Source organism: Aethalodelphis obliquidens, unplaced genomic scaffold (genome assembly GCF_003676395.1).
Source record: "Aethalodelphis obliquidens isolate GAN/ISIS:26980383/991018 unplaced genomic scaffold, ASM367639v1 scaffold23, whole genome shotgun sequence".
Lineage (NCBI taxonomy): Eukaryota > Metazoa > Chordata > Mammalia > Artiodactyla > Delphinidae > Aethalodelphis > Aethalodelphis obliquidens.
The window spans coordinates 18,991,808-19,018,308 of NW_020837967.1; the positions used below are offsets into that span (position 1 = coordinate 18,991,808).

The 26,501-nt window shown below is 45.5% G+C and overlaps 1 protein-coding gene across 4 annotated transcripts in view; it reads right to left on the reverse strand.

Moving 5' to 3' along the window:
* FRMD4A (FERM domain containing 4A) overlaps nucleotides 1–26,501 on the reverse strand; it is a 299,962-nt gene that overhangs the window by 88,028 nt on the left and 185,433 nt on the right. For all 4 annotated transcript variants that reach the window (XM_027121910.1, XM_027121911.1, XM_027121912.1 and 1 more), the window contains 5 exons: nucleotides 19,748–19,804; nucleotides 18,832–18,854; nucleotides 6,985–7,068; nucleotides 2,240–2,305; nucleotides 1,948–2,005 (listed from right to left, as the gene is read on the reverse strand). In XM_027121910.1, the coding sequence (XP_026977711.1) occupies nucleotides 1,948–2,005; nucleotides 2,240–2,305; nucleotides 6,985–7,068; nucleotides 18,832–18,854; nucleotides 19,748–19,804 (288 nt within the window). The remainder of the gene's footprint in view (nucleotides 1–1,947; nucleotides 2,006–2,239; nucleotides 2,306–6,984; nucleotides 7,069–18,831; nucleotides 18,855–19,747; nucleotides 19,805–26,501) is intronic.

Consider the following 26,501-nt stretch of genomic DNA (forward strand, 5'->3'; position numbering starts at 1 on the left):
GACACGCCTCTTGTAATAATGTCAGGACTACTGCTGGACCCTTCTGTTTCCTTTTTGGTAGCAAGATGGCAAAATGGCCACGGGCTCCAAACTCTCACTAGCAGTGTAAGAGTTGAACCCTGGCAGCCAGAAAGGGGGATTTTGAGCCTCTTTTCATGATCAATTCCATTTCCTTTTGGGGAGCTGACTGCCCACTGGCTTCAGTGGCCACATCCCAGGGCACAGCCAGCTGTACGGGGTGGGGGTAAGTCTTTTTAGAGGATCCATCCTTCTCATGTGGGACAGAAGATAGCCCAGGAGGCCAGGTCACACTTCTCATGACAGACTATAGCTTAGGCTTAAGCAGGGCAGGGATGGCTGCGATGCTTCTGTGAGGTCTGTGCGTCATGCTGAAGAGGGACGAATAGCTTCCATTGGTGGGAAGCGTGTTAGAAGGACATCAGGAAGAACTGAACCACTGCAGGCTCTGAGAGATCTTGGGCTGAGCTGCTGGGTGGGACTGGAGTCCCCGTACACGCCTCATAATGGAGCTCCACAAATATCATTCTGCCACTTGTTCCCGTCACGGAAATATGTACATCCAACTACTCAATTCAATTCTCAATAATGGTACTTGGTAAATATTTACTGGGTATCTACTAAGGGCCAGGCACTCCACTGGGTTCTGGGGAAATATAACAGAGTGCAACAGTCTTTGCCATCAAAAGGCTGCAGTTTAGAGGAAAATACGGGCCATTACGTTAAAATGCGTACCAAGGACGTGCAAAGCGCCGTGCAAACTGCCGTGGGCGACACAACAATGAATGAAACACGGTGTTATGTTCTGGTCTAAAGGAATTAAAGATATAGTCGGGGGCTTCCCTGGTGGCACAGCGGTTAATAATCCGTCTGCCAATGCGGGGGACACGGGTTCGAGCCCTGGTCTGGGAAGATCCCACATGCCGCGGAGCAACTGAGCCCGTGCGCCACAACTACTGAGCCCGTGCGCCACAACTACTGAAGCCTGCGCGCCTAGAGCCCGTGCTCTGCAACAAGAGAAGCCACCGCAATGAGAAGCCCGCGCACCGCAACGAAGAGTAGCCCCCGCTCGCCGCAACTAGAGAAAGCCCGCGCGCAGCAACGAAGACCCAATGCAGCCAAAACTAAATAAATTAAAAAGAAAATAAATAAATAAAACTCCACCTGAAAATATTTAAAAAATATATATATATAGTTGGGTGGAAACACGGGGTAGGAAACTGGTGGAAGAGCATGGAATCTCGGGTTGGTTGGTGGGACTGTCTTGAGTTCAGAAGTGTTTTCTGCTCTTTTTGTCTGGACTTTGGGCAATGACTTTGATAAACTTCACATTGGGGTAAACGAAGGAAAGGAAGTTATCCTTTCTCAGGATAGAAAAGGGTGCGTGAGGACATCATTACCTATTATTTCGAAGAGGAGATCCCAGTCTGGGACATTATGGATAAAACGCAGGAGAATTTAGAAGGGGGCCTGTGTTACGTTGGACTTACTCCTTCTTTAAGAAGACAGAGCCTGTCGATTTGTCAGCCCCTATAGTCCCACTTCTCCTATTAAGTTGCCTACGTGGCATTTGACCACCAAGAAAAACACTGTTGATTCTGCTTAAAGTTTTTGTTCTTTGTGCTTAGCTGGAATTTTCCTGAGAGGCTCTGCAGTCCCGATCTCCAGGATTCTTCTGGGAATGAAGAAGTAGGCATTTACCACACCCACTCCACAAAAAGGCAAGTGAGTTTTGCAGAGAACCCAAATGAAGTCTCACTACACTGGGGGGGGGGGCAGTTCCATTGTCCCAACGCCCCCTAGCATGCGATCTTCCTGTCCAAGTCCTCCCCACTCCCCCAAAAATCTTCAGTAAGATTAAAAAGAAAAAAAAATGAGAACTTTTTTTTTAGGGCATGGTGGCAACTTTCACCAAACGAGTTCACTTACCTTCACTGCGTAATAGTGAACCCCGTAGGTTGGGAGAGACTCCACGATGCTCATGTAGCTGGGAAGACAACACAACACACACACCTGGTTATTCGGCAGAAGCGGAATCGTACACATATTGGTGTGTGTGTGCACGTGATAAAGTTCTCAGAGTCATCATTTACGTGAAAGATACATGGAAGCACCTGCCCCCAGAGCTACGTCTCTCCCAGCAGAACTGAACAGCCCTGACATACACTATGTGAACACACACATACGGCCTCAGCAGCACTGTGGGTTGGGGGGCACTTACTTGACGATGGCTTGGCCTCTGGTCTGGCCGTTCAGTTTCTTGTAGTGCTCGATGACCCGGTCCTCGCTAGAACGAGAGGAAAGGAGTCTCCGTCTGAGTCCCCAGGGCGACGGCCCCGCTCCCCGCTCATGGAGAGATCTGTGAGCTCCAGCATCCTCATGAGAAACTCCAAGGAGCCAAGAGCTCCTGGAAAAATGATCTGTCCTGAAAGCAGCATGTCCGAACGCAGCCCAAGTGAGATGCCTAGGGCTAAGGATGTACCCAAAGCTTCTGCTTCCTCCTCAGAGGACTCGCATTCTCTTTGTCTTGGGCTTATCATCAGTAAAAGGAAAGCCCGGGCTTTGGGGGTTGGCTCCTCGTAAGAAATGAGACTGTGGGAGCAGAGGATGAAGTGGGGAGCGTGTGGGCCAGCAGGCAGGGACACGGGACAGGAGACAGGAAGAGGGCTACTGGCCGGAGGTGTGCGTGGACGCTCCGGCCGACCTCCCTCGGGTCCCTCTCCCCTTCCTCCGCTCTTGCATCCCATCCGCACGGGGCCTCTGGGGTGGGGCGGGCAGGCGTGGACTCTGACAGGATGCCCACGGCCTCCCCACCCTGAGTTAGCAGGCAGGCTTGAGGGCGTCCAAGGAGGAGGGGAAAGTTCTGGAATCTGGGGCCGGTTAACACAGACCGTGAAGCAACAAAAGGCCCAGAGGTGCGCTGGCGAGATAAGGAGGCAGAAATCAGAGGGGCACCCCGGTACCTTCTGAAACCTCAGTTCTAACACAGCAAGAGGCCAGCTCGCTCCTTGAGGGGCAATGCAGGCCACAACCTCCTGCGACGGGGCGGACGGCGGCAGGGGTCCCTCTGGGAAGCGAGCCCGAGCCCCGCGGCCTTTGGAAGCTCAGGAGCAACCTTGGGAGTCACATCCCACCTGCTGAGGGGTCAAGGCCAAAGGCCTGGCCTCTGGGACCGGGCCGCACGGCCTTCCACCTCACGTTCCTCCCCGCTGGCCCGTGGACTCCACGACAAGGAGGCGACCCCAGGGACGAACACTGGAGACCTCCTTGGTTGACCTTTGCGAGCTATTATTCATTTAGTACCCCGGAACTGATCGAAAGCCTTCTTTCGCCCCCCTCTTTCTTTGTCAGCGAGGCCACTTCTGGGGGGGGTCACACATTCTATGTGTTCATCATCTAGTACTCGGGGGTCATTTAGTTACCTTCTAGTTACTCTCCCAAGCTTCCGTGAATCTCCCTTCACTTGAGTATTCTGAAATCTGACGCACGTAAGGCCGGCCCCTCACAGGAAAGTGTCTTCTCTAATGCCCCGGATGGGGGACGGCTGCCTAGGAGGGGCCTTGGTCTAGTTGAGGGTCATGTCTATGGGGTCCGGGCACCTCTGTTCAGAAAGGGGCAGCCGCAGCCGGGTTTCTCCTTGGCTCCCACACACCACGGAAGTTCTATGCGGAGGGGGACAAAGCCCTCTCCTGACAGAGGATTCTCCAGAAGCATCCTCTCTGGGGGCGACACCAGCCTCCCAGAGCATCAGAGTCATGTCAGGCCGTTCTGGGGTTACCCTTCCAGCTTCCTCCCCAGACAGCCACTGAATCAACAGCTGGGTTGCCACACGACGTGGCATCTGGGGAGGTGGACTTCTAGGTCCGGGGTCCAGCCACGCAGCATAGCTACAGGCCTGCTTCCTTGGTACAGAGCTGCAAAGAGGGTCCCTAACACCAGCCGTGTCAGCGACACCTGCTGGTCGCTGTTCAGCTGTTCACAAACGGACTGGTCCGAGCCTGGGGGTCCACCGTGCCTGATAGCTGTGGGGATGGGTCACCCTGCCTCGCCTGGTTTCTCCTGCTGTCTGAGACCCACCGCGAGGCCACAGTATCCTCCTTCTTCCTCGGCTTTTCCCACCTCTTCTGCCCCAGTGGAAACTCCATAGGCTGGCGTGTGACAAGAGCCGCCTGAGACCCACCCCAGCCCTAGCCCTGTTCCCGCCCCTCTCCAGGCTTTGACAGATGACTCACACGCACCAACTACCCCAGATGCTTGGGGCGGACTAGACGGGATTGTCCTCAGAGACCCATGAGGCAGAGGAAACGGGATCCCAAAACACATTTGGAGGACATGGTGTTCCAAGAAGGAAAAAGGCAAATGACTGAGGCTGACCGCGCCCCAGGCATGGGATGGTGGGTCCATCTCTGCAGACAAGGAGCCCTGAAACAAGGCGATGGCCACAGGCTCCCTGTCTCGGAGGAGCCGTCGGCCCGTGAGGGGAAGATGTCCCTTCGCACCTTGTGTGGGCGGTACGAGTGGTCCCGCATTTGCAGTAGAGGCGCTCAAGAGAATCCAGGTCGGGGCCCTGATGCTGCCTTGTTCTGCGGCCCTGGGCACTTTGTGCCTCAGATGCCTCCCCGATAGAGAAAGCACGTGGGGTGAGAAGTCCAAGCTTGTTGAACGCTTGGGGGAAATGAGCAGAAGGGATTATGATGTGATGACTCAGCATTATTATGCACCGTTCCCCTACTTCCTAATTGCACTCTGTGCCTTTTTATTTCCTCTCTTAATTACAGTCTGAATTTGGTTGATATGGTTAGTCCCATTTTAGAGATGGGAAATCGAGGCAGCAGAGAAGTCACATGAGCGTCCTGGCCTATCATGACCCCACAGTTCAGAGGCTTGGCTGGGATTCTAAAACCCACCGCTTTTGCTCACTAGGCTGTAATGCCTTCCCTGACTAGTGGTGGATGGGCTCCCAGTGGCTTCTTTTGGCCTGAAGGTTGTCCACTGCATCTGTGAATGTGTGTGTGTGTGTGTGTGTATACTTTTTTTTTTAAGCAATGCATCATCAGAATGGTTCGTGCTACTGGCTTGTTTGTGTATAAGCTGAGCTGTAGAGCAGCTGAGGGTACCAGCTTCAAAACCATCCCTCCCTCGGTCCTGCCATCTTCCCAGTGCATTTAGACAGTGACATGGGCACCTCTGGGTCTAAATGAGGCCCGGGGAAAGCGCTGGCCTGGTCACAGAGATAGAGGGCTGTTCTGACAGGACAGCTACGGATGTAGATGAGGATAAAGCTGTTCATAACGACAAAAGAGAAAGCATAAGCATGAAGGAAGGAGTTTCTGTGTTGGTGATAATGTTTGCATACAGAGCAGACTGTGAAGGTAACAGAACAAAATCCAGAGGGAGAAAGAGGAGAGGCAAGGAGGTGTTCATAGCTCTGAAATGAGCACAGGGTGTAAAAAACGTTTGGAAACAAACACATGCGATAATTGAGGGAGGGATTAGGCTGAAAGCAACTCTGATTCCAGACAACCCAGCAACATTACAGCCCCCGCTGGCAAATACATTTCACAAGGTAAGATCTACCAGTTTCTCAAGTTACTTCCTTGCATCTCCTTCACCATTGGTTTCCTGAAAATGAACCGCTGGGAGGATAGAGAAGGTAAGGCCCAGGGAGCATAAGGAATTGGGGAGAGGGCAATTGGGTTCCACGAACAAGGCAACAGGAGTGCCATCTGGGGGTGTTCGTAGGTGCACGCTGCCAGGTTGGAAGTCTGGAAATTGACACGTGCAAAGTCTTTGCACGTTAAACCAATTTTGTTCTTTGGGGGCAAATTAGAAGGATCTAAAGCCACTATTTATGGACACCTGTGTAAGCAAAAAAAAGAATGGCAACAAAACTGTTCAGAGAGATGAAACTGGGGATGCCAGCACACGGGTGGGAGCTCTCAGCCTCAGGGTTCAGCTCTTTTGTTTCCCGTCCAGCTGCCCCATCACCACTTGGTCTCTTGGCAAGAAATGATTTAGGTCCTGGAGTTTCATCCTGCTAATGCCCTCTGCAGCAAGATGCACCCCGTCCCAGCCAAAGGAATCCCTTAAAGCCACCCGGATGACTGAACAACTAGTCTGTCGACCGGAAAGGTGTCTGGACAGGATGAAACGTTAGTAAACTGGCAACTTCATAAAGCATATTACAGAAGTGCTTAAAAGTCATATGTTATAATTCAATAAGATTGACTTGTTCTGTGATTTTTGTTTTATCTTATTACTGTTTTTTAAATAAAAGCCGTCACAGTGCTTTTTGTCAAGGAGTCAGAAGGATGACTGGGGGAGCGGCATTTTGCTTTCAAAGGACAGTGGTCAGGGCTCGCTAGCCCAGCAGTATTTCAACACACTGCCCGGCAATGCAAACCCCTTTCCACTGTGACCCGAACCACAACCTGGGAACCGTTCAAGTACCCGATTCATTCAGAGTCAGTAATTCAGGGCCCGACAGATGAACTATGGTGTAATGTTACACGGAAGCTAAATCAGGAGATATTAAACATTGTGGGAAAGTAAAAGAATCAATCTCTCTCTTCTGCAAAGAAAAAAACCCCGTCCTCCTCCCACACCTCAAAACCCCACACATCCTGTCATCAAATGACAAGGATTCCAAAGTGAAACTCTAGCAGCTCAGGAAAGACTCTCCGAGGAGGCAAATCATCTAGAGGGAAATTTTAGAAGGTTTTTTGTTTTTTAAAGAAAGAAAATAGGGAAAAGAGGTCTCACACATTTCGTGTTATTTAAATAAATGCAGAAAACAGTTTCATGAAGACTCAAGCCACTCGATACAGTTTGCAGTCGCTGTCTGACTGGGGTCCAGGCGGACCCGTGGTGGCGGGGAGGGTGGACAGTTGCGAGTCCCCTGCGTCCCTAGAAGGGGCTCCCTCCTGGAGGGGGGATGCCTGGGGCATGCAGGGAAAGGGGGCTTACCAGTAAGCCAGGGAGGGGTGCTCCTTCAGAGCCTGTGTGGGAAGTGCTGGTAGTTTCTTCAAGTCCGTCCTCACCACTTCATTGCTGGAAGACAGGGCAGACAGGGAGCATGGCAGAAACATGCTCAGCCTCGGAGAAAACCACAGCACCACGCGACGCGACCCGGCGCAGCCTTGTCCTCAGACCCCGCATCTGTTCCCCTTTAGTGAAAAGCGGTGCTTTCTTTGTACTTATTTACTTAGCAGAGATGCAAAAGAACACACAGCACGCAGAGCCCAGCGGCCTTTCCTTGTAGAGCGCAGGGCCGAGCAGAGCCATCTCAGATGCCTGTGGGTTCCTTTCAAGCCCTGCATGCCAAGGGGGCACCGATAAGTGTCCCCGGGCAGCAGGAATGTGGGCAGAAGGGTCACCAGTTTCCCCACGGGGGGACCTTAGAGAGGTCTTGAGGGCCCCGCCGTGGGCTTTGAGAATGGACAGCTCGACTGTTTTTCTCCTTAAGCTGTTTCCCTCACTAACCCACAGGCCAGTTTTCTTTGCCTGGATTGAGCACATGCTAGAAACTGTTGTCCAAAATATGACAAATGCATAACATTTGCTTTTTAAAAAAATTTTTTTGATTGAAGTATAGTTGATTTACAATGTTGTGTTAGTTTCAGGTGTACAGCAAAATGATTCAGTTACATATATATATATTTTTTTCTTTTCCACATTCTTTTCCTTTATAGGTTATTGCAAAATATTGAGTAGAGTTCCTTGTGCTATACAGTAGGTCCTTGGTTATCTATTTCGTATATAGTAGTGTGTATCCGTTAATCCCCAGCTCCTAATTTATCCGCCCCCCTTTCCCCTTTGGTAACCATACCTTTTTCTTCTATGTCTGGGTCTATTTCTGTTTTGTATATAAGTTCATCTGTCATTTGCTTTTGATATGATCCAGAAACAACTCAGAAAGTGTTAAGTGGATTATCAGGCGCTAGGAGGAGGTCTTACGCGTCCGGTCCCTGGACCAGAAATTCTTCCTTCCCTTCAGACTCGCAGGATCCCAGGTTTGGGAGATACTTTAAATTCCCCTAATTTAACCAGGGGGCTTCAGAGCCTTGACTCCCCTGTGGGCGCTCAGCAGGCCCGCACCCCTGCTGGGACAGGGACATCTGGGTGTTGGCCCCCAATGTCTACCTCCAGAGCCAGCCAGCAGAATCCACTGGGGATGTGTAAAGGTGTCTCCCTGTGCTGGTCCACCAGGGCGCCTCACGGCCCTTGCTGTGAAGCCTGCATTTACGCACAGTTCTAACCCAGGCTACGGGAGCAGCTTCCGTTCTGCTCATGCAAATCAACGCAGATACTGACCACCGGGACCCTGGGCAGTAGCATCTAAAAAGCAACGAGACAGGAGCTCACAGGTCAATACAAAGGAAGGAGGGAACACCACAGTCACATGCCTTTCTGTGGGCCCCCGCCCAGCCGGAAACACTGTCTCCAGCTAGGAACCAGCAGCTACCCTTAGGATGCCAAGTGCCAGTGGGCAAAACCATTTCCATACTTCAAGTTCATGTACCTGGTGACCAAGAAACACACGGATGTGACCTTATAGCTGCTCCCAGAAAGGGGATTTTTCAAGTGGACTAAGAAACAGTGACAGTGAAGTTTGTGAATCTTGGCTTTGGACAACCAGCCCGAAGGAAAATCTCAACTTGTAACTGTTGAAATCAATAAATCTATTTTATTTTATTTTATTTTTGTGGTACGCGGGCCTCTCACTGCTGTGGCCTCTCCCGTTGCGGAGCACAGGCTCCGGACGCGCAGGCTCAGAGGCCATGGCTCACGGGCCCAGCCGCTCCGCGGCCTGTGGGATCCTCCCGGACCGGGGCACGAACCCGTGTCCCCTGCATCGGCAGGCGGACTCCCAACCACTGCGCCACCAGGGAAGCCCGAAATCAATAAATCTAAGTCCTTGAATGGTTATCACGTAGGTGGCAAGGGTTTATTGATTAATTATCAATAAGTTGAATGTATTTATGGAGCCCCTGCTATAGGGAGACATAAAAAAAGGATAAGCCATAGTCCTCATGCAAAAGGTGCTCACAATTCAGTGCAGGGAGTGACAGGTGCGAATTAAAAGAGAACTGACTACATGGGCAGTACTGGATCATGTCCATTCAAACAACAGACTAAAGTCTGGAGGAAAGGAAGGCCCCTGTGGGCTCTGTTGTGAAAGCAGACTTTGGGGCAGGGCCCACATGGAGAAAAGGACAGGAATCTTATTTTTCTTCTCAGTGGAACACAGTAGAGTATGGAGGCCAGGAACTGAAGAGATCAATTAGAACGGGTGGTATGGAAGGGTTAAGCAGACCAAATAAACGGCAGATGAGGCATAGGATTTTGAGGACCTTCCATGCCAGGCTGGTAGAGTTCAAGTTTAGCCAGGAGGCAAGGGTCAGCACCGGAGCTTTTCACACAGGTCACCTCCTTGTGTTTAGGAAAATTCAATTCCCAAGCAGAGTTTGGAATGTTTACTTGCATGTTATTAAGGCATAAAGGAATACTCAGGTCCCCGAACACCCAAGAGCCTACAGTGATGAGTTTCTGGGTCTTATCTTCCCTGTTTATTAACTATAAGCTCCCTGAGAACAGGGATTTGTGTCATGGACTCATCGGTGCCTAGGGTGGCACCTTACAGGTTGAACATTTATCGAATGGAACTGTGAGAAAGACAATTAAGTTGAAGCACGAGCGTGGGTTTAACTCCCACTCATCACATCTAAAGTATATTTGGGGAAGGAAGGAACTAAAGGAGGAAGAGATTGTCTTACCCACTAAACACTCATTTGTTGGCAAACAAGCATCCCCGATGAGAGTCCCAGGTCTGACTTCCTGGCTGGAGCTGCAGTGGCTTTTTTTTTAGCGCTCCCCCAGGGCCAGGTGACACAGAAAAACACAACAAGAAATCACGGAGGCCCGAAGCCCGTCCAAATCCATTACATTCTGGAAGGGATCCAGGGCTCTTAAGCCGTCCCAAAGGACAACTATGTAGAAATGTCCTATTTGCCTTTCTGCTGTCTGTAAACATCTGTAATGACTTAGAGGGGGCCAGCCCTGTCAGATGATCTGGCCATACCCTGGCTGCAAATCACAACGCTGCCTTAATGGGAGACCTGGTCACTCTATCTCCAGAGACTTGGGAAGCTGAAACTGAAAGAATGTGCTAGAAGTTCCCAGCTTCCTCTCTCAAGATTTTCTACTTGGACGTTTCCCCAGAGTCAGGACAAATGATAAATGCCCACTTATGAAATACCCTAAAACAGTTCCTTGTTCCTAACAGCGGTCAGTTTCCATTTCTAGCAAAAGAAAAAAGGTCTCTAGGAAAATCACTTGCTAAACTGAGAGTAAAACTGAAGTCTTCTTATTTTTAATATTAACCAGATTTTATTCACAACCTTTAGGTAGTGATTAATGCTGCCAGCAAAAACTTGGTCTCTCAATGACGCGTTAAGTCTTTGACTTGGGTTTTTTTTGCTTTTTTTTTTTGTTTTTTGTTTTTAAGATGATGGATCGTGGTTCTACTGTCTACCCTGCTCATAAAACATGGGAAGTTTGAATGATCTGCCGTGGAAAACTAAGGTTTCGAGCAATATGCGTCAACGAGGGGATCTGTCACGAATAACAGCAAGAACAAATTTAACCAAGACACGATAGAGTGAAGAAAGCAAAGATGAAATTTGATAGGACGATTAGCAAAATCCACAAGGTGCTTGTTTTCCTTTAAAAAATGACAAAACGCTTTTTCAGAAGATTCCCTTTGGGTTAAGTGAGATGTCCATAACTTGCAGGACAAACCTGGGGCAGACAGAACTGGCTTCGTGTGGAAGAATTCTTCCTGAAACCAGTGGTTTTGAGGTGTCCTGGTACTAAAACACTAGAGCACTAAAGCCAGAAAGTTACACTAGTGTCACAAAAAAGGACTAACACAAAACTCAGAGACAGTAACATCATGTTAGTATCCTACTAACTCCTCCGTATTTCATGAGTGTATCATGAAGGTCAAGTTCTCCAGAGAGATGGATTTCATAAGTTAAAAAGAGTATTACGGGTCCTCATTACCCGCAATTCCAAAAATCTGAAAATCTCTAAGATATAAAGCCTTCTCACCCACTTGGTGGTGAACCTAATGTTCGACCTTTCTCTCTCTCTTCCACTTGGTGTGAATATCCATATTCTGGTGCAGAAGCGTGAACAGACTGGATTCCAGGAGCTGCCTCAGACGCTGCCGTGGGTGTTACGGTATACTCCGCGTTACCCATCTAAAACCCACAAAGTTCTGGGTTCAGAAACACTGGACCCTAAAGTTTCAGAGATGCATTGTGGATCTGTATTACTTTATTCAACGGTACAATACATCTAGAAAACTCTGAGACAGATGGATAAGGACAGCTGTAGATTTTCTCTTCTTTGCTTATCTTAATAACCATGCAGGAAACAATTTCTCTCCTTCCCTTCCCTTCTTCTTCTTTTTTTTTTAACCAAGTTGAACTTCATGTGCTAGCAAAGAAAATGGGGACACTTGGCTATCTCCTCCCTACCACATACTCTCCTTCAGGGGTACAGGGAGGCTCACAGAACTGGTGGCTGAGGACGATGCTTGTGAGGGTTCTCTTGTAGTTGTGTGACCATTTGCAGACACCAGGGAAGCACCTGCGGGTTCCTCTGAGATTCTTCCAGCAGAGGATTCTGGATTCTGGGCATGTAGCATGGATAAATATGCCACACTAATTTGCCACCTGTACGGAGGGGCAAAGCTACCAACATTCATGAATTATGTGCCTTTATTTCTGATGGTAATGGCTAATTTATCTAAGTAAAGATTTCTTTCTTGATTAGTGAGTTTGGTTTTCTAGGATGACAGAAAACATTTTTTGCGTTTCTAATATAGTTGTAAACTTGTAAAAATTCAAAACAAATTTTTTATAAGCCTACAATTTGAGACAATAATTCTACTCAAAAAGCTGTTTAATTTTCTATGTTATCCTTTTGAGTCAAAATCTTAATTCTGAAAAACTGACATAATGTCATAGCCGTGAATCTTTTTGTTATTACCAAGGTCAACTCAAAATATGATATTGATATTAAAGAAATATTTAGCAAATGAGACACGCTGTCATAATACAAAATTGCCTCCTTTACGGTATATCTAAACAATTCCCATAGGATTGGAAGAATATTCTCCTGCAAAATACCCTATCTGAATACTTTTCTATGCTTGGAAACTGTGAATTACACACTTGAAAAGCTCAGTAAAATGGACTTTTGTGCACAAAACAAAGCTTTCTGTAATAACATTTCCACTTGAACATTTTGTTTCAAAATTTCAGATTCTGTTCCTTTCAAAAGGTCTTGTTGGCATGAAAGATTCCAGCTGCTTCTCCCTCTAAGTCCTTTAGAAGTCATGGGAAAATATCACACACCCCATTCTCTCTCTCTCTCTCTTTTTTAATAAAATAACATACAAGAATTATATAACTTTAAGTTCTTCCCACAAAAACTCTCCTTTGGGCTGCATGTATTTCAAGCTTAACAGATGACTTTTTTTCTAGTCATTTTCCAATAGGGAAATTTGCAAGTTTGGGCATTAAAGGTACTATTAGGTTATGTAAGTTGTATTCCAAATGTTGACTCTTCCAAACACAGCTGTCTGAGTATTTTTTTTTTTTACTAATTATCTAAAAGTCTCAGCAAATCGATTTCTCTTAGTATATAACCCCATCAGCTGTTTTCTTTCAAGAGGCCAATTAAAACATTGTAGGAAAATATACCGCAAATGATCAAATGCTCTAATACTGCTTTAACACTGAGCTCGCTATGACTTGCAGTAGTACAACCACTTAGGTAAGTGCAAAGTAATGATGTTAGTAGATTCAGAATTGTGATTTTTTTTTGAGATACGCGGGCCTCTCACTGCTGTGGCCTCAACTGTTGCAGAGCACAGGCTCCGGACGCGCAGGCTCAGCGGCCATGGCTCACGGGCCCAGTCGCTCCGCGGCATGTGGGATCTTCCCGGACCGGGGCACGAACCCGTGTCCCCTGCATCGGCAGGCGGACTCTCAACCACTGTGCCACCAGGGAAGCCCAGATTTGTGATTTATAGACCACTGCCTGAGATTAATCAACTTTCAACGCTGTCTCTTAGCAGGGCAAGAAAATAATGTCATCTTTTTAAAGACAGTAATCTGTACAAATGTTTATGTTACCAAAAAAAGTCTTTTCGAAGAAAATCAGCCCTTTATCTTCTTTTCCTGTTGGTCTTCTAAAATTCTTCCTTTAACCTATGACTGCCTAAAAGGCATCATCTAGTCTGACAAAAAAACAAAACAACAAAAGCCTACAAATAGGGAATTTTCAGATACCAGTAAACCAAGTTTCACTTGCAGTAATTCACAAATGCTCTTAAGAAAGGCAGACGAGATTTCATACAAAGAACAAAAAAATCAAGAGGGTACTTTTTTTTTCCCCACAGAAATTTCATTTTATCTTTCTGGCTTAGTGAACACATGGTTCCATGGTTTACAGAAGAGGAAATATTAAAAGGTCTTCACTTTTTTTTTTTTTTTTGCTTCTAGCTGCTCTTCTAGAGACCTAAGACCAGGCAGTCCGTGGAAGCTGAAAGGAATTTTTCAGGACAAATAAATACTCCAACTCCTTTTCTAAAATGGAGGTAAAACTCAATTTCCCTGCTACTCATTTCTATTGATGGAGTAACGTGTTGCTCTGTTTCTAAAGCATTATTATTATTATTAAGAAGCAGAATTGGAACCCTGTAGGTTGATAAATCAGGGTCACAGTAAGACTCTTACTGACCCTGGAACTCTGATAAGCAGATATTCTCCCACTGGCACCAGCCTTTAACTTTGTACGGACGTCACAGAAACTGACCCCTCTGTATTCAATCACAGCGTTGCTTTTTTGACGTTGGTTGCTGTGTTTCCTTGGAATAGACAACCTGCAGATGGAGGGCAGCCTCCCATCACCTCTAAAGCACATGATGAACTTTGCCTAACAGGTGAGCAAAATGTGACCCACAGAACTTTACATGGGATTTCCTTAATATCAGCCCTTTTCAGGTGCTGTTTGCTTACTGGTCCTTATAAGTCTTTTAATGATCAGCATCAATACATCCGGTTCTCTGGAACAAAGATATTTCCAGGTCCCAACAGACGGCCTGGGGTAACCAAGCTTTACCGGTCTGGTTTCAATAAATCTTGTTAGCAAAAACTTCTACAGAACAGATGTTTTTTTACTAGTCCCTGTTAATCTGCAGATGATTCTTTATATCAAAGGCAGTATGATTTGGGAATGTATTTATGTGTCTCAGCATAAACTATTTTTAATCAATTCACCGATTTGGTAAAATGTTGTTAAAATGATTATTTTCCCTCCCTTTTTTTTTTTGGTGGCCCCCTTTCAGAAAGGCTGACAGAAAGTAAAAAGTGAGGCTATTCTCAAAATCAGAGTATGAAGATTAGCCACTAGGGTTTTCAGTTAAGGTCCCCTTAGGGAAAAAAAGCAAAAAAATCAAATTCTTTAAATAATACCTTGCTCAGTGCAGTGTATTAATAAGTCTTCTATTACATTAAATTAGAATGTAACTATACAGTTTGAATGTCCTGTTCAGTTGACTAAATTAGGTGTTCCCTGAATTGACCTTTTTAAAGACAAGAGTATTATTTTTCTATGGTAACCGAATGTTTGAAAGAATTTTTTTTGACATCTTTATTGGAGTATAATTGCTCTACAATGTTGTGTTAGTTTCTGCCGTATAACAAAAGTGAATCAGCTATATGTATACATATATCCCCATATCTCCTCCCTCTTGCGTGTCCCTCCCACCCTCCTTCTCCCACCCCTCTAGGTGGACACAAAGCACAGAGCTGATCTCCCTGTGCTATGCAGCTGCTTCCCACTAGCTATCTATTTTACAAGGAATTTTTTTTTTAATAAGAAAAATCAGTGCTCGGCACTTAAACCACTGCAGAGTTTATGATGAATAAAGTATGTATAAAATCCTAGAAAACGTGTATTAGCTGACTAATGCTCAGGAGTGATTATCAAAGGAGAACTTTTTGTTTTTAGAACTGTTTTGACCCTTTTCAACCTAATATTTGCCTATATAGCTGCCATGATGAACAGTTCTTAGGCTATTCAATTGTTTTAAACAGAAATGCCAACTCCACTGATTTCCTCATTGTTGATGGACATTCATTTTTTTTTTACATACATATGTACCAGGAAATGAAATACGATCACTACATGCTTTGCTAAGGAAAACAATACAAGGGGAAAAATATTTTTAGATAAGACGATTTCCTCAACCTTTCACGATATCTTACAAATTTGTCTGTGCTAGAATATGAACATGGGTGACATATATTTCTTCCTATCATGGACAATACTTCCTATCTATACCTCACTCATTTTCTTTCAGCAACACTGAACCCAAGATTTCATTGTCAAGCTCAGTAAGACAAGGAAGTGAACATTTCCATTCACTGGAAAGAAAAGGGGGTTACATGAGAATAATCCTTCAAGCTCAATAAGACAAGGAAGTGAACATTTCCATTCACTGGAAAGAAAAGGGGGTTACGTAAGAATAAGCCTTCAGGGGTCGGTCTGCTGAGCAAAAAAGAGTCCAAAAGGAGAAACGGAACAGCTTGTGAGTTTCATGAGAAACAGCAGTTATGGCTCTGGGTTGACCTTACATAGCTCTCGTTCTATTAAAGTAATATCAGCACTTTCGACTTCTCCCTTTTGTAAAAAGAACCCTTTTCCTCTTGTACATCAAGGAACTTGCTCCCCTAAGATGTAGATTTTTTTTGGCCCAACTGAGTGGCTTGCGGGATCTTAGTTCCCTGACCAGGGATTGAACCTGGGCCACAGCAGTGAAAGTGCTGAGTCCTAAGCACTGGACCGCCAGGGAATTCCCATAATATAGAGATTTTTAATACTCATTCCACATCCATGTAATCTGCATATATTCACTGAAATGTAAACATACAGGATAACAGCATCCTGGGCAAAGTAGCTTTTTAGGAAGGCAGAGATTCAGGGTCATCAGGCTATGAAAGAGTTACTTTGCCTTTTGTGTGCGACCATTAATTTCAAAGGTTATTTGATCCTCTAGATTCTAGAAGATCTCAGAATTAAGCCCTGGACCACGTGCTGTACACAACGCTTCCCCGGTGCTCTAAGTTGGCATCTCCTGTTACGAATGCTGCTCAGGAAAATGTACTGTGTTTACAGGGTGTGTGTATAAGTCAAAGCCATTCAGTTAAATACGATGAAGGTTATAGAGTCCGGCATTCATTAATAGAGCAAAAACGACTTTCTGCAATACTGAACTATGAGGATGGGACATCTAAAATGCCTGATGTTTGGCCACCAAACCAGATGTCATGGGGAGCTTCCCAGATGTGGATGGGAAGAGGTAAAACTCAAGGATTACTTCTCTTGTTCCGAAACTCCGGGCCACTCGAGCATACGAACTGTGGGCTTGTACAGAGAACGGTGTTTATCAGGGAATCCCAACTTCTGTGACGTGAGTTTTACGCTGGGAGATAAACTGACCTTTTGGATAAGGTGTCTGACCTCTCCCCTCCCCTGACGGCTATTTCTCACCCCAGACAGCTGCTGTTATAAACAAACTGCGAGGGAACACTTTGACAAATGAAGCCAAACCAGGATCCTTTGTTTCTCTGCAGCCAACAAGCTGGGATTCCACAAGCTCCTGAGGGGGCCATGAGTTACTGGAGGCCAGGCCTGCCCTTCCTCCCCACTGACCATCCCTGTAGCCCCACGTTCCCAGGATCTGTGGGGCCAGATGACGCTGTTCTCAGCTCACATTCCATCCTGTCAGGGGGCTCTCAGAAATAAATAATATTTACAGCAGAGTTCAGAGCCCGTGAAAGAGAAGGCAGGGACAAGTATCTTCAGAGTAAGTGGACCGGACAATGGAATCCACTGGATCTGTGGTTATTAAACCATTTTTTCATGGGACTTTAGAGCCTTTTGTAAATAGATATGAACCTGCACTTACCAAGAGCCTCAAGTCCAATACCAAAGGAAAGGCATAAAAAACTAACAAAGAAAAAACAGAACAAAGTATAGTTTCTAGATCCCGAAAATGTTGCACTCAATCCATTCGGTCAACAGTTATCGGCCACCTACAAGGTCTCCTGCTAAGGCTATAAATAAACCTTCATCGCCCCCCCAGAAAAAGGACTACCTCTGTTTCATAGCAAGAACTTGGGAAACTTAAATAAAAGGGGCCTGGAGGTCTCCTTCTACAAATAATCAAACTGAGCTGACGGGACTATATTTTAGGATCAGGGGTCAGCCCACTACAACCCACTGGCCAAACCTGCTTGTTTTTATGTGGCCTGTGAGCTAAGCATGGTTGGGAAAAAAATCTTAAGAAAAAAGTCTTAAACGGTTGGGGAAAAAAAAATCAAAAGAAGAAGAATATTTTGTGGTACATGAAAATGTATAATATATTCAAATTTCTGAATTTATAAATAAAGTTTTATTGGCACACCGACATACTCATTTGTTTACCTACTGTCTCTGGCTGCTTTTGCACTTAGAAAGGGAGGGGTGAGTAGTTGCAACAGAGACTGCATGGCCTGCAAAACCCAAGTATTTACTGTCTGGTTCTTTACAGAAAGTGTTTGCTGACCCTTGTTTTAGATTGTCAAAGAATTTTTTTGGTTTTGCTGAGATATCTGAGTGAGAAAATATACCTCTGCCTTTGCTAGAAAGCCTGAGAAATGCATGGCGAGCAGAGAGAAGGCAGCTAAGACCTGAAAAACCAGTCAGCATGAAGTTGAGAAGCTGGACAAGTAGAGGGAGACCACCAGGTGAAGTAGTTTAGGCGGCATCAGATCCCCCAAAGCAGGAGAAAACACCCAAGTTCCTTCACGGAGCAGAGGTATAACCTGCATTTCTCTTTCATACCAAGTTTGCTAATTTCCTAATGATGGGCCAGGATCCCACGCCCTGATGCTGTTCTTGTACATGTGGTTGAGTCTTCATATCTCTAGACCTTGATTCTAAAGAATGAGCTATACTGGACTTCCCTCAGGGGAGTTCAATAAAACAGAATCCCAGGAATGATGTCTGTCTTTGAGCAGACAGTCCTGTTGGTGGATGGCTACAACCCCTACTCTGTCTCCGGTGATGATCAGGAGAGACTGGCACTTCAGCCCTACTGGTCAACGGGCCACGCTTAATGAAATGAATGACGAGGTTGAAGTTTGTGGAGGTACAGGGCTATTAAAGCAGGGCACATTTTTCCCCGTGGTTAAGTCTGTTTATGTTCTCTCCCTAACATAACATCTGGAAAAGGAAAGACAGTAGAAGTGGGATATTTATATTGTAACACTTTCATGAAAGACATCTTCCTGCGGGCTAGGATTTTGTACCTTCAGGGTTGGAACTAAAACAGAGGAAAAAAAAGATGTTTGCGTCCATGGGGTTCTCTCTATCACTATAGTTCATACCACAGTGATAATTCAAGGCCACGAAGACACCTGGGTGACCTGACACACCTCAATACAATGGCCATGTGTGACAGTGGGTTCTAACCTCAGACTCTTAGTAACTTTCGTTTGGTGCAGAATATCCTCCTATTACTGGGCTTTCTCTGCCTGATGTATCTATTTCCGTTGACAAGTTGGGAACTGGATTTCAACATTAAGATATAATATTAATAAATTGCTCTCCTACGAAGAAAAGACAGAATAGTTTCTTTAAATAGAGATGCAACAGAATACATTGTTAAGCCAAAAACTCTCGTAAACTCACCTAGAAAAGTCTCCCTTTGCCTCCTGTAGAGGAAGAAAATTCAACATCAGTGACACATTCTGATCCCACGTTACAGATTTTAAAATACATTGTAATGAAGTCCTCTACTGAATCAGTCCGACTGACTGCTGTTTCGTCCTACCAGTTATAGTAATATAATTAAGGAAGGACACGTGTATTTACCACTTGAATATGAGACAATTAAACTTCAGAAAGTTATATACAAAGAAAGTGATTCATAAGGACAAAGGGAAAGTTTCCATTTCTAAGCCCTGATCTAACTTCTTCAGTTTAAAGATTCTGAACCTGGATGTCTATCTGGATAGCACTGTCTATGTGTCCATGTCTTGTGTTATTTGTTGTTTTATCTTGTATTGTGGGCTTTTGGAGGCAGGGACCATGGAATCTGTAATGCATTAGCATAACGCCTGGAACATAGTAGTTACTCACTAAGTCCTGCTGAAGGAATAAATTAATGACATCATTTTAGCTCATCTTGCCAGTGTTTCTAATACTCAGTAGGCCTCTTTTTCACATAAGCTAAGGATCTTTTCCTTGTCTTTCATGACAGTGATTCTCCTGGCAATTAATCCCTGCTTTTTACTTGGCTTTCTCCAGTGACCTGAAGAAAAGGGGGTCACTGGATGGTCTCAGTTTCCCCCAATCTCAGGTTATACACACAATTTTCCTTTGCAGAGAAATACAGTCTTAACATTTTGGAGAAGGACAGAGAATAGAGAAGGCTCTATCTGCGGCCATGGTGTAGCTTCCCCAGTAGCTCTTTCCTGCTTGTGGCTAAAAATAACCAAGAAGTCAAAGAGCTAGTGGATATAGCAAGTGCCACGCATGGTAAGTCTTATTCCTCTTTCTTCTGTGTGTGGCCCTGGCATACAAAGACGAGGGGGAGACGACTTACCTGTAAAATATACGAGGCTAATTCAAACACCACTTCACTGTCAACGTCAATCAGCTCCTGAAAGGAAAGCCAATGAAGATAAGTTTGGTCCTTTAATGAGGATTTCTTTAGGATCTCTCCCCAAAGAGGATGGGTATTTCTTTCCTAAGGTGTTCCCTAAAATCCCAAGCACTCATAGAATATCTTCTCTGAATTACTTGGACCCGAATGCTCCCTGACATGCTTTTTACAGCTCTTAGAATGAATCCAGTCGTCCTGGGTCTACACAGTTGCCTCCAGGGCTCCATCTTTGTCTACATGAGAAATTAAGGGATGGGCCAGTCCCCGGCTTTTTACAAATCTGTCAACCTGATTAATCAGCAGAGTAAGGTTACTTGATAACCACGTGCATTTTTCTTTCTAAACTCTACTTAGGAACCAGGAATAAGGCTTTACTGAAGAAAAGGTTACAGTGGGATTGTGACTCTCTTAAAATTAAATAAAATGAAAAATAGAATTCCCCAGTTTGCACCAGCCACATCTCTTTCATGTACTCAATACTTCGAGGCAGCTGTTGGCTACCATGATGTCAGAGCACATGCAGGGCTCTGCGCTCATTGTAGAAAGTTCTACTGGTCCGCACTGTTAGAGAATCCAAGTTTAAAAATGCTCTGTTCCACAGACTGCCAACAAACACATGAAAGGATGCTCAACATCATGAATCATTAGAGAAATGCAAATCAAAACTACAATGAGATATCATCTCACACCTGTCAGAATGGCCATCAAAAAATCTAGAAACAATAAATGCTGGAGAGGGTGTGGAGAAAAGGGAACCCTCCTGCACTGTTGGTGGGAATGTAAATTGGTACAGCCACACTGGAGAACAGTATGGAGGTTCCTTAAAAAACTACAAATAGAACTACCATATGACCCAGCAATCCCACTACTGGGCATATACCCTGAGAAAACCATAATTCAAAAAGAGTCATGTACCACAATGTTCACTGCAGCTCTATTTACAATAGCCAGGACATGGAAGCAACCTAAGTGTCCATCAACAGATGAATGGATAAAGAAGATGTGGCACATATATACAATGGAATATTACTCATCCATGAAAAGAAACTAAATTGAGTTATTTGTAGTGAGGTGGATGGACCTAGAGTCTGTCATACAGAGTGAAGTAAGTCAGAAAGAGAGAGACAAATATCGTATGCTAACACATATATACGGAATCTAAGAAAAAAAAATGTCATGAAGAACCTAGGGGTAAGATGGGAATAAAGACACAGACCTACTAGAGAATGGACTTGAGGATATGGGGAGGGGGAAGGGTAAGCTGTGACAAAGTGAGAGAGTGGCATGGACATATATACACTACCAAACGTAAAATAGATAGCTAGTGGGAAGCAGCCGCATAGCACAGGGAGATCAAGATCAGCTCGGTGCTCTGTGACCACCTAGAGGGGTGGGATAGGGAGGGTGGGAGGGAGGGAGAAGCAAGAGGGAAGAGATATGGGAACATATGTATACGTATAACTGATTCACTTTGTTATAAAGCAGAAACTAACACACCATTGTAAAGCAATTATACTCCAATAGAGATGTTAAAAAGCAAAACAAAACAAAACTCTGTTCTCTAGTTCTTCCCCCAAATATTTAATCGTGATCTATGGACATGGTCTTAAAAGGACATAAGCCTCTCTTAGGTTTTTAAAAAAATCCTATGTATATATATTTCAAAATGTATATAGTCCATATCTCCTTGTATCTAACAGCTTGACTGAGGTATAATAGATACAGAAAGAAATTGCACACTTAGTATATATAATGTGTTACTTCAGACATATGCAAACACCTGTGATACCATCACCATGTTCAAGGTAATAAACACCCATCACCTCCAAAAGTTTCCTTGTGTCACTCTGTGTGTTCTTCTCGGGGGGAGGTAAGAACACTTAATGTGAGATCTACCCTCCTAACGAGATTTTAAGTGCACAACACTGTATTTGATATACAGTTCAGATCTTAGAGACAAAGGAAAGCCTGGAGTCCACCAGCACGCAAGAATAATAACCAAATTAACTGACGTTGTACTTCTGTTATCAAGTACAAGTAGAAATGCCTACCTTTCTTTTCTCTCCTTAATACCCCTAGATCCTACAGTGAGTGACTGGAGCACAAAGAACTAGCGCTAGCACCGACTTAGACCTCAGCTAGCCCAGCCACGCGCTTTCATCGAGAACAGAAACCAAAAACCATCAAGGGACTCCCCCAGAGTCACACGGCTTTAGTGGCTGTGATGGGGCTAAGAAGCACCCCCAAGTTCTTGTCCAGCATCTGACCTTCTGGAAGGCACGCTCTCCCCCAAATCAATCAGGTCACAGTCTCAGCCAGCATGGTCTCAGGACCACAGGTAGCATCAAAGTTAGCTAAAACAAGGGTTACTTTTTTTTTGAAGTATAAACCAAACTCTGATTCACAGATTTTCTAATTATTTTTGTGTGCTCCAGAAGTGGCCCCTGTGATTCAGAACAATGCATTGAAGCAAGCCTGTGTATTTCAAGGGAAGGATATCCTGCAGGCTCTTTCGAGCTTAGGAATTTCAAATATGGGTAATAATGTTTGTTACCGAACCACCTTGGAGGTGGGCTAAGAGAACTAACGAGAGACATGGAAGGATGGGGGACAACAATTCTTTATGTTTAACCGGCTGAAGGAGCTTTACGGACACTGTAATTGATACAGACTGTCAGTGCTGGAGTGTGGAGGAATGCTTGGAATTGCAGTCCTGGGATTACCAGGTCCCATCAGAATGTAAATCATTTAACAGTGGACAAATGATTTAACAGAAACACCGTACAGGGTTTCCACAGTGGATCACTTCTACTTGCACTGTGTGCCCTTCCATTCCCACCAGTCGACTTCCTGAAAGTCGCTGGTGTGTACTTGTCAGGGTACTCCGTCAAACATTTACGCCGAGGTTGCAGGCAACGGTCAACGGTGGCTAATACTTAACATCCCAGGAGAGGCCAACTCAAAGCCAAACATGGGGAACAACCCTGTTAAGTGCGAACATTGTTTTTAGTTCATTACTTGACTCATCTGCTAAAGGGAAACATCTATATCTTTGGGAAAGAGGGCAGGAGTGGGGAAGGCGGAGGGCGGTCGTTTTCCATTTGATATGATTTTGCACAGTCCGTTCTGCAGTTCCAGGAGAGACTGTGAGACGCTAATCGCATGGCAGCGTTAACTGTAATGTACGTACCATTATTCAGAATCAAGCTACCAAAGATGCCCATTTAAACATCGAACCTGATTTATACGAGTTCTCTCTCACCGACCATATGTGTCCTCAGGGTAAGTGGGAACTAGTGCCTCTAACTGGGGTGAATTTCCACTTTCTCTGACCTTGACCATCTCCCAGTGAAGATATTAAAAACAATGAGAGCCAGAACGTGACCGGTAAGAGGGAAAAGGATTGAAGAATGAGGTGGCCCAGACGTCCCCACTCTTGCAAAATGTGACGGGAAAGAGAGCTGCAGTATTCCTTCTCACCGTTTCCATTTAGTATTTATTGAGTTCAAGAATCCTGGCATCATCTGTCCTCAGAGGAATCAGTACAGAGTCTAAATGGTGTTTATAAGACCCAATCTAGGAACGGGGATGCGGGTGGGGGAAGAGATGCTCCCTAATGGCGAACATGCTTTCCTACCTCGCAGCCGCTGCCTGATTCCCTGATGTCTCCTGTTTATAATACCTTCCCCCGTTTATACCTCGTCCTCTCAGGTGATTTTATCCCCTGCGATGGAACAGAGCTCTAGATTTCCTGCCCACACCACACACCTCCCGTTGTACCTCAAACCCTGAGAGCTGAGCCCCCGTGGGGAGAAGTGGACAGATGTTTCCAGGGATCCGCCTACCATATAACATTCCAACGATCGCTGCACCTTTTTCTCATCTGGCTTCTCTCAAATGCAGAGGTGGCTCTTTTCAAGTGTTTCTGCTCAAGCAGAGCAAATAAACCGAACACGATCACGAAGAGTTCGTGCAAAAATCCCACACTTGCCTGGGGCAATGGGTTTTCCCCCGACCGAGGGGGAAATGCAGAAAGATGGGGATCAGAAGGCCCTTCAAGGAAGATGTACGGGTGTTGCCCACCGGCATCGCCCACAGGCTGGACGGGGGACACTCCTCTGTGCCCCCAGTGCCCTGAAAGCCATCTGAGGAGGGGTGTCGGCAGGGTTGTCTGCCGAGCTGGAGTCTTCCTTGGGAATCTAGGGGGGTCTGGTGGGCATGGAGTCATTTCCTCCTGAGACTCACTGCTAACAGGGGGATGCTGATGGGAGGGTCAGTGACGTCATGGAGGTCACGTGTCCTCTGGACATCTGTCTTACTTACTACTGAACCACGTGTGCCGCTTTCTTTTGGCACGCGGTATGGACAGACAAAACGTGACTCTCTGCAGGGTGTGCGTGTGTGTGTGTGTGTGTGTGTGTGTGTGTGTTCAGACAGGGCTGTGGAGGATGGCGTTCTGCATTGTTCTACAAGTTGCCGAATGAGGAGGCCTGAGGTCATCTATCAGCAGCCTCACGGTTAACAATATGCTCAAAAAGATTTCCATTCTGAGGGTCTCTGAGTGTTCCAAAGAGAGAGCCCCATGAGAATCCCCAGTGACAGGTGTAAGGACGGTCTCCAAAAGTCCTGAGAGCTGGAGGAACTTGTCACGACCCCCTTGCTCCCAGGGCCCTGGTGGTGATATTCAGACTCAACGGAGAATCTTAATGAAAAGCCTTCCTCCTTGGTCAGAAATTCCAGCTTTCATGGAAGATTCGTGAGAGCTTTATAACAGAAAAGATGATGAGCAACCACATAGTAGGCTGAAAAGATTTCAATGAGAATGACCTTTGCCAAGTCCAAGCAGAACGACCTGCAGGGCTGCCCCATGGTTTTTCTGGTAAATCCTCACCCACTGTAACCATCTTTCTTTGTACCCGCAAAACGCCCGAAGAGGATGGTTTCTTGCCATCTCTTTAAGACTATTTCTACTCTGGGGCATTGAATAAATACATCCCTGGACCTCTTTGAGTTTCATCTTCCTCGTCAGTAGAATGGGGAGAACAGTTTCTTTTCCAATTATTGTATTGAGTCTGGTGAGGCGGAAATGTAGAGGTGATTTGGAAACTCTGAGACTCACTACAAATATCGGGTCTGCATTATTTATTTTCACTTACTGGCATTTCTGAATCATCTGAACTCCACAATTTTGTCTGTTCTTCAGCATTTTTTTTAGCATTTATTGGAATCTTTTTTATTTTTTTTACATTTTATTTTATTTTTTAAAAAACTTCTTATTGGACTATAAGAATTTACAATGTTGTGTTAACTTCTGCTGTACAGAACAGTTATACATATATCCACTCTTTTTTAGAATCTTTTCCCATATAGCTCATTACAGAGTATTGAATAGAGTTCCCTGTGCTATACAGGAGGTCCTTGTTGCTTATCTATTTTATACATAGTGGTGTGTATATGTCAATCCCAATCTCCCAATTTATCCCTCTCCCCTTTTATCCCCCCGAGTAACCATAAGTTTATTTTCTACGTATGTGACTTTATTTCTGTTTGGCAAATAAGTTCGTTTGTATCATTATTTTAGATTCCACGGATAAGTGATATCATATGGTATTCGTCTTTGTCTGACTTATTTCACTTAGTATGATAATCTCTAGGTCCATCCATGTTGCTGCACATGGCATTATTTCATTCTTTTTTATGGCTGAGTAATATTCCATTGTATACATGTACCACATCTTCTTTATCCATTCATCTGTTGATGGACATTTAGGTTGCTTCCATGTCTTGGCTATTGTACATAGTGCTGTAATGAACATAGGGGTGCATGTATCTTTTTTTTTTTTTGGCTGCGTTGGGTCTTCACTGCTGCACACAGGCTCTCTCTAGTTGCGGCGAGCGGGGGCTACTCTTCGTTGCAGTGCACAGGCTTCTCATTGAGGTGGCTTCTCTTGTTGTGGAGCATGGGTTCTAGGCGCACAGGCTGTAGTAGTTGTGGCTTGGGGGCTCTAGAGCGCAGGCTCAGTAGTTGTGGCTCACAGGCTTAGTTGCTCTGCAGCATGTGGGATCTTCCTAGAATAGGGCTCGAACCTGTGTCCCCTGCACTGGCAGGCATATTCCTTACCACTGTGCCACCAGGGAAGTCCATGTATCTTTTTTTTTTTGTGGTACGTGGGCCTCTCACTGTTGTGGCCTCTCCCGTTGCGAAGCACAGGCTCCGGATGCGCAGGCTCAGCGGCCATGGCTCACGGGCCCAGCTGCTCCGCGGCATGTGGGATCTTCCCGGACCGGGGCACGAACCCGTGTCCCCCGCATTGGCAGGCAGACTCTCAACCACTGCGCCACCAGGGAAGCCCCCATGTATCTTTTTGAAAAAGAGTTTTCTCTGGATATATGCCCAGGAGTGGGATTGCTGGATCATACGGTAGTTCTACTTTTAGTTTTTTAAGGAACCTCCATACTGTTCTCCATAATGGCTGTTGGACTCGCTAGTAAGACTTATTTTTTAAGGAGGTGGGCAGCACTGTGTGTGTGTCTACATGTGTGTGTGTATCAGTCACCACGTATATCATCCCAGTGGGTCCTGACACCCACATTCAGCCTCGTTGAGCCCACGTGACGCCCTGTTTCACTGCACAACCTACAGGGGCTATGGGAAGGCGCCCCCAGGCCATCAGGGGCTGACGAGCGGGATAAG